Source organism: Megascapheus bottae, chromosome 16 (genome assembly GCF_031878675.1).
Source record: "Megascapheus bottae isolate mThoBot1 chromosome 16, mThoBot2.hap1, whole genome shotgun sequence".
NCBI lineage: Eukaryota > Metazoa > Chordata > Mammalia > Rodentia > Geomyidae > Megascapheus > Megascapheus bottae.
Genome location: NC_143524.1, coordinates 10,220,504 through 10,229,560, shown reverse-complemented (window position 1 = coordinate 10,229,560; position 9,057 = coordinate 10,220,504). Strand labels below are relative to the sequence as shown.

The following is a 9,057-nucleotide window of genomic DNA, read 5'->3' as shown; positions in this document are numbered from 1 at the left end:
TACACTAGGATACTTGTCATTATTCAAAAAGAAATGTCCACAATGCAACTAACGTTCAATGAAACATGGAGAAATGAGGGCAACTCATCATGTTTAGATGAAATTCAGTAGCATGACATTGATATCAAATGGTAAAATGGGAACAATTGACCACAGGTAAAACATGTTACATGTATAATACTGGCAGAGCCTACATTATGTTTTGATTGTAATTTAGGACCTAACCCAAGACTTTGGAATGAAAAGTAGTGACTCTAAAGTTGAGATCTGTAGATTCATATTTTCTTTCTCTTTTTTTCTTTTCTTTTTCTTTTTTTTTGTCAGTCCTGGGCTTGAGCTCAGGGCCTGATCACTGTCCTTGGACTTTCTTAAGGCTAGAGCTCTACCACTTGAGCCTCAGCACCACTTCTGGCTTTTTTCTATGTATGTGGTATTGAGGAATCATACCCGGGTCTTCATGCATGATAGGCAAGCACTCTACCACTAGGCCAAACTCCCTGCTCTAGATTCATATTTTCCGTCTCTATGTTTAAGACTGCCAAAAGTTCACAAGAATGAACAGATGAAAACTGGTAGTATATGTCAAGAAACATCTGGATGCCTTTCTGTCTAGTAAATAAATTCTAAGGGTTTTCATTCACCTCTCTGTTATTTTGTTATGGTTTGATATGCTTTAAATGCTGTCAAAGTTTGTAAAGCTTAGTCTATGATATGGCAACAGGTAAGAATTGCTCTTTTTCAGAAATAATCATCTTTTAGTTTCAATGTCATATACAGAATTATATTTAATGCTACATTATGAAGAAAAACATTTAGTCTATGAATACATTTTTGAAAGGAATTCTTTTGTTTCTTCTCAGGAAAGATACCTAGTGGGAATGGGCCAACAGAACCTCACCACACCCACTGAGTTCATACTTTTGGGAGTCACGAGGCGGCCAGATTTGCAGCTCCCACTTTTCGGGGTCTTCCTTCTCATCTACACAGCCACAGTGGTGGGAAACCTGGGCATGATCATTCTAACAAAGCTGGACTCCCGCCTGCACACACCTATGTACTTCTTCATCAGACACCTGGCCTTCATCGATCTTGGCAATTCCACTGTCATTTGTCCCAAGATGTTGGTGAATTTTGTGGTAGATCAAAATACCATTTCCTATCATGCTTGTGCTGCACAGCTGGCTTTCTTCCTGCTGTTTATTATCAGTGAATTTTTCATCTTGTCCTCCATGGCTTATGACCGCTATGTGGCCATCTGTAACCCTCTGCTCTACAATATTGTCATGTCTCAGAGGCTCTGTCATGGGCTGGCAGGCATTGCATACCTCTACAGTGCTTTTCAGGCCCTGTTGTTTACTCTGAAGATTTTTACCTTGACTTTCTGTGGCTCTAATGTCATCAGTCATTTCTACTGTGATGATGTTCCTTTATTACCTATGTTATGCTCAAACGCACAGGAAATACAATTCTTGATCATATCGTTTTCAGCATTTAACTTGATCTCCTCACTCCTCATTGTCCTAGTATCTTACATTCTGATCCTGCTAGCCATGAGTCGAATGAACTCTGCAGAAGGCAGGAAGAAAGCTTTCTCCACATGTGGCTCTCATCTAACAGCAGTAATGGTATTCTATGGCACTCTCTTTTTCATGTACTTACAACCCAAATCAACAGATGCGTTTGAAACTGATAAAGTAGCCTCTGTGTTTTACACATTGGTGATTCCAATGCTGAACCCTTTGATTTACAGCTTAAGGAACAAGGAGGTTAAGAATGCCTTCTATAGAGTCCTGATGAATCTGCGTAACTTGCATATTTAGTATCCAGTATGGAATAGTTCTTTTAATAAACTATACTAATGATAAAGGCTATTTCACAATATCTCCTGTGTTTGCATCTAAGATATGTAACTAGTTTTTTTCCTGTACTTTTCCTTTCTTCTGTTTTTCTTTCCTGATTCTTTTCTTTTCCTTCCTTTAGTCTCTTTTCTAGTAAAAGTCCCTGGAAGCTGCTCTCTTTGCCAATGTATCTAATCTATACTGCTCAGTTTATGACAACAAAGATATAGAACTAGAATTTAGATTCTCCTTTATACTTGTCTTCTTGATTGAAACTTTTAAACAATTCACATCCACTACCAGAATAATATATCTGGTAATACCTTTTCTATACATTATTTTAAATTGCATTTTGAATTTCCTTATATAGTTGTAAAATAGGATTCAACATGCCAAATTATGGGTACAATGTCTGCTCTATTTTCATTGATTTTTTTATTCTGCATTTTTGAGGAATTAGAAGGTTAATATTCTATCTTCATCTAACATTGGATGACATCATCTGGACTCATCTGTGTTTTGCACAATTAGCAGGTTCTACTTAAAGCTGAAAAATACTATATATATATATATACACACACAAATAAATTTATGAAAGTGATATATATATATAGATGATTTATTTAGTCATCTACTGAATTGGTTTCTTAAATACTGCTGCAATAAATTATCCTTATGAAGTAATTGTATTTTAGGGTTCATATATTCAGAAGAATTGCTATGTAATGTTGAACTTTTTAATAATGCTATATAGTTTGCCATCCTCATCCTTTTCTAATTAGGTTATCCATTCAGCTCACCAGCAGATCTATTATTGCTTTTGTTATCTTTGAAATGGTGTCTCATGTTTTTGTCCTATGGTTGACTTGGACCATAATACATTTATCCCATGAAACTTGGATTACTGCAGGGCACCACCATTCCTGGCCTAATTTTTAAAAAAGTAATTTTAAAGCATTAGAAATGTGTGAAGGCTATTTGTTTTATAAAATTGCAAATTGATACTTATTTTAACATCTTTTTCCTTTTTTCATTTATTATTATTATAAAGGTGATTTTCAATGTAGTGGTGTCTAGTGAGTATCACACCTACATTTGTTCACCCTTTGGCCATTTCAGTGGTGCTCCCTCTTTACCTTCCCCCAAATAGATACACATACAAACAAGACAAAAAGATACATAGAATGAAAACTGTTACAAAAGGAGAAAGAAAAAGTAACCAAAGAAATAAAAAAAAACAAAACAACAAAAACTTAGAGTTCATTTCCATAAGTATCATTTTATGTGATCATAGGTACATAACTATTGAATCTTTCTAATCTTTTCCTAAGAATATCTCTACTTTTGTCCAGAGTGTATTTTTTGTCTTTTACTATCCAAAGTGTTTACTTGTAGATTTATAAGCACATTTTATTTACAATAAATGAGGGAGACCATTCAACCTGCTTCTTTGGTCTGGCTTACTTCGTGTAATACATTTTTTTTGAGATTTTGCATTTCCTTAAAAATAATACAATATCATTCTTTCTGATGAAAGAGTAAAGGCCCATTGTGTATATACATCACATTTCCTTGGTCCTTTTAATAATTCTGAATCAAAATTTTCTTAATATATGGGATTTGTAGATGATCTCTTGAATTGTGTTCTAAATCTGTATTTCTCAGCAAGTTCAATTATATTGAAATGATAAGATTTGTATTTACTAGTTGTTATGTCAAGGTATGGCATATGAAGAGTTTAACTACAGTATTTTAAACATACCCATGCAAGAAATTGTCTATGAATGAGCCACATGAAAATACGCATGCTTAAATTAAAATTGTTCTCCCCTAACATTTTACTTACATTGAAAATATCACTCTTGTGCACTACTACTAAAAACAACAGAATGGAAGAGCAAGGATGGCCCTCCTTTTTAGAAGCACACATCTTGGATTTAATATCCCATATGAATGACTATCACAGTCACTTGAAATTAAACTACCTCCTTATGCCAAGTTTTGAAAAAAAATAAGAAAAATCAATAGCTTTTACAGTGGGTTTTGATGTTGTTTGTAATAAGAAAAAAAGTTTTATATTAATGTGTTTCTAGTATGTTGATTACCCTTGCCTCGCAAATGTGACCTAGAAAAATGTACAGCTGGAGAAAAACATTCACTTTAATAAAATGATTTTATTATTTTAAGTAGTCATACAAGGGGTTTCATTTCAGCATCTCAGTTTTTTGTGTGTGCAATGCATCTTGATCAACATCATCTCTTCTATCTTTCCCAATTAGTTTTATTTTTTAACAACAGAGTTTCTTTTTCAGGCTGTAAGTAGAAAATAGAGACTTCAAAATACACAAAAGTAAATAGCATCACTTATTTTAATTTGCCTGTTCAATATTATTTGTATGTTTACTATTATAAATAATTCTTAAAATGATGAGAATTTATGAAGTTGTGAAATCAAGCAATATATTATTATGGAACTGAACCAGTAGGCAAAGATTTAAATCTACAAAATTAAGTTATGTTTGTGCCAATGTTTGTACTCACTGACACAAACATAAACACCAGCTAGGTTTTGAGCTCTAAGCCTGATAACATTAAATAACAAAACCTTGTCTCCACAAAACAAGAAATTAAAAAGTTAACCTGTTAAATGCTTTGAAGCTTTTATTTTCTTTTTTAAGATGGAAAGACTATGAAGGCAATTTCTGAATATAGACCTGGATTAGAAATTCCAACATAGTGTCATTACACACACGAATCTATGTTTTTAAAAAGTATTTTAGGGATGTTGTATGTTATAAACTGACTCTGTGTGTGTGCGCATGTGTGTGTGTATGTGTGTGTGTGTGTGTGTGTGTGTGCGTTTATGTACAGCCCACTTCTTTTTCACTAGGTATGGATGCCCAAAGAGGAAGAAAAGAAGAAAAAAAAGGCAAATATTCTAAGATGCAAAATCGCAATGATAATAAAAACTTACACATTTATCCCATACTTCAATTTTAAGATACATTTTGAACAGAAAGTCAAATATCCAATATATAATTACCTTAACTTCTGAGAAAATAATTTTAAAATCTCACACAAAGAGGGTTACCGCTTTATATTTCTAAAAGTACACTTAAACTCATACATCTACTCAGTTCTCTGAAATTCAAAACATATATCTGTACATAGGTGACTAATTTATGTATATATGTATATATATTCATAGTAGCCTTGAATTTCAGAACTGAGTTTTAAGTTAGATTTTTCTGAATAAAATTGTTCAGTGAGCCAGTCACATCAATATCAAACCTTGTTTCTTCTTGTGAACAATGAATATTAAGAAAACAATAATTCTCCATGCATGGGAAGTAGAATTCCTTGAATTCCTGTGCGTTCTTGTGCACACCGACTGTGGGGCGGGATGGGGGGCGAGGGGGACGGGATTGCTGCGGGATTGAACACAGGCTGGAAATCAGCGTGAGAAGTGTTTCCTTTCCATGGCTCTTTTCGCAGCGTCTTTGACCTCTTTGTTCCTAAGGCTGTAAATCATGGGGTTTAACATGGGGATCACGAGCGTGTAGAACACTGACACCACTTTCTCTTGTTCTACCGAGTACTGAGAGCTTGGCTGGATGTAATTAAAACTCAAGGTGCCATAAAATATAGTCACAGCCGACAAGTGCGAGGCGCAAGTGGAGAAGGCTTTCTGTCTACCCGATGCTGAGCGGATCCTCAGAATGGCAACAGCAATGAAGACATAAGAAATGATGACAATCGAGAAAGTACCCAAGGCAATGACCCCAGAGAAGGTTAAAAGCAGAAACTCATTCATGGAGGTGTCAGAGCAAGCCAACTGGAGCAAGGGAGGAACATCACAGAAGAAATGGCTCACGAGGTTGGGTCCACAAAAGGACAATCTCCCCAAGCTGATGGTGTGCGTCAACGAGTTGATGATTCCACCTAGACACGACCCAGCCACCAGCACCACACACTTGCTCTTAGACATCGCTACGGTGTAAAGCAGAGGGGTCGAAATGGCCACGTAACGGTCATAAGCCATCACCGACAGCAAGAAGCCTTCGGTGGTAATGAAGATCCCGAAAAACAAGTGCTGCGCTACGCAGGCAGAGAAGGAGATGGTGGCTCTCACCGCCATCAAGTTGGCCAGCATTTTGGGGGCAATGACTGATGAGTAGCAGGCATCCACACAGGAGAGACAGCTGAGGAAAAAGTACATGGGCGTGTGGAGTCTGGGCGTGATCTGGATGAGCAGTATCATGCCCAGATTCCCTGCCAACGTAACACCATAAATGGCCAGGAACAGAACGAAGAGCACGAGCTTCAGTTCCGCCCGGTCTGTCAACCCCAGGAGAAGAAACTCAGACACGACGGTGAAATTCTCTTCCACCATGGATGTGTTCCTGAAATCTAGGGTGGACAAGAAAAGGATTTTGAATGTGCGCAGAAGAACCAGACATCTATTCAAAACTCAGATACAAGCACTGATGTCATGAGATCACTTTGTGAAAGTAAAATCTCACTTAAAGGGTGAGAAATGTGGCTATATTGTCTGGGTGTGTTGTGCATGCACTCATGCACAACTACTTGGCCTTAAACTTGGGGATGGGGCCTTGTTGGGGTCTTTTGTTTGTTTCTTTTTTGGGTTCAAGGCTGTTTTTCTATCACTTAAATCATAACTTAATTTCAGGCTTTTTTTTTTGGCTGTATAAATGTCTCACAGACTTTTCTCTCTGGGCTAGTTTTGTGATTTAGTGTCTCAGATCTCTCCAACTTGAGTATGTAGGATTGCAGACATGAGTTAATAGCACTTGGCTCTATGATCTCTTAATTATTTTTCTTGTGGTAGCTTTGATTCAATTCCATCATGAAATACATAAAATACATTTGACTCTCAAAAAAATTAGGGTGTTTAACTCTCTAAGAAGGTGAGTTACAATCATGAGGAATGCTGTTGCTGAACAAAGGAAGCTGCAAAACTGATCTTAAGCTCAGTTTTTAAACTTCATTTATTTTTTTGATATTTTTTATTGTAATTAATAAAAGGGTTACATGATATCTGCCAGATAAAAGGTGCATTAATTCACATACATTGATACCCTTTCACATGTCTTGGTCCCCATTTCCCTCCCCCCCACCCCTCATCTTATTCCCCCCCCTTCCCTATCCAATTTCAAATAACCAAATACAAATAAATATATCCAATATATCAGATAACAAAGTGAGATACTATAACAATATGAGATAACCAAGGGACAGCAAAAGAGATGAGAGATAACATAGTACCTTAAGGACAAAATCAAAATTAAAAAAGAACTTTTCAAACAACTGGACTATTGGCAATGGAATTAGTCTATGCATGTATTAGGACATAACCAGAAATCAAGAAATTTCATTAGACAAGAAGACAATGTGAAGTAAAGCACCGTCTATCTGGTGAATATAACATAACCCTTCTATTAATTACAATAAAAATATATTAAAAAAGAAGACTGACCTTTAAATATGGGACATAACATTCTAGTCATTCAGCAATTGCTGTTTGTAAGTCTTGTCATATTGAAGACTCAGTGGACTCACCCAACTTCATATCATCTTTACTTTGTTTCAATAAAACAATGTTACAAGACCACATAGGTTCTATGATGTTTGAATAATACATATTTTATGTAACTATAGGTCATATGATGTTTGAATAACTACATATTTTATGTAAATATTTGTGTTATATTTTTATTTGTTTTGCCAGTCCTGGGCTTGTGCTCGGTGCCTGAGCACTGTCCTTGGACTTTTGCAAGGCTAGATCTCTACCACTTGAGCCTCAGCACCACTTTTGGCTTTTTCTATGTATGTAGTACCGAGTAACCGAACCTGGGTCTTCGTGCATGCTGACAAGCATTCAACCACTAGGCCAAACTCCCAGCCCCTGTTTTACAATTTTATAAGGATCAATATGCTTGTATTTGAACATGGTTCTCTATTTTCCTCTCTTTTTGTCTTTCTACCTCTCTCTCTATTAACCTACAGATAGTTAAGAGTAGAAATATTTTAGACATAAAGGAAGTAATAAATTTTCTTATCTCTGCCAGATTAATAATTAATTGTATTTAACCAATTTTGACATAGAGAAATATTTGCTCATATTATTCCAAAGGAGGTTAAAATATTTTCTGCCACTTATTAACTGTGCTAAGTGCTACTTTGGGGGAATTAATGCATCATCTCAACTTTATTGTAATTAGACCTGAATCATGGGGGTTTAGATAAATAGAAGATATGAAAAAGTCTATGTTATTATATATATATAAAGTCCTTAAAATATTGATAGATGTAAAATAATAATCTGGCTATCTAGAAAACTACATGATATCTGAGATGACAGATAGGTGGATACATAAAAGGATGAGTAAATAGATGAAGTATGAAGCCTAAAAGTTACAGGGGAGGCAGTAAAGCAGATATGTATAAATTATGCTTAATAGTTTAGGCAACCTATTTCATTCCTCTAATTTTAAACCTCTAATTTATTTGAAATGATAATCAAATGGAATATGAAATGGGCCTTATTGGTTAATGACAAATGGGTAACGTTCATAGAACTGAAATTAACTAAAATTTGTTTCAGTTAACATTCTAATGTTTACACTGGTCCCAATCAAAATAAAAATTGGCATATGTGATTTCAACTATCTCCTACAGCACAAACTCTAGTATATGTACATCATTGTAGAAAGTTATGTATTTCAGAGCTCCTTTCAAACCCTTTATCTAATCTTATTTGTAAGTATCAATTAAACAATACCTTCTCAAGAAAATTAATCTACACAAATTGTGTTAATTTTCAAGTTTCATTAATGAAATGTTGTTTCCAGGTACAAAGTAGAAATTTAGTTCTATTGCTCAATCTTGAGATACCTAATTTGTAAAATATTTAAGCTGACATTGTATATCCAGAATTGAATAACTGGGTATAAAATTGGACCAAATCATTTCTAATATTTATTAACCATCATATGACTTGGTCAAATAAAAATGATCTAAATAAAAAAATGATCTAAATAAGAGAATTGAAATTAATAGCAAAATATTATTTTTACAAATCAAATGTAACTTATAAAAAGTGAAAAATTTGAAATGTCAGATTTAGAAACCTCATTTGCTTTTCCATGGTGTCTTACCTTTTGTTTAAAAACAATTTGAGTTAGTTTTCAGTGTTATT

The 9,057-nt window shown here is 34.8% G+C and overlaps 2 protein-coding genes across 2 annotated transcripts; one reads left to right on the top strand and one right to left on the bottom strand.

Moving 5' to 3' along the window:
• Positions 1-878: 878 nt before the first annotated feature.
• On the top strand, positions 879-1,820 carry LOC150052686 (olfactory receptor 8K5-like). Its single transcript, XM_090348776.1, has one exon. It carries the CDS (start codon positions 879-881, stop codon positions 1,818-1,820), a length of 942 nt encoding a protein of 313 aa, XP_090204902.1.
• Positions 1,821-5,292: 3,472 nt separating this feature from the next.
• On the bottom strand, positions 5,293-6,231 carry Or5j2 (olfactory receptor family 5 subfamily J member 2). Its single transcript, XM_090349193.1, has one exon. It carries the CDS (start codon positions 6,229-6,231, stop codon positions 5,293-5,295), a length of 939 nt encoding a protein of 312 aa, XP_090205319.1.
• Positions 6,232-9,057: the final 2,826 nt, after the last annotated feature.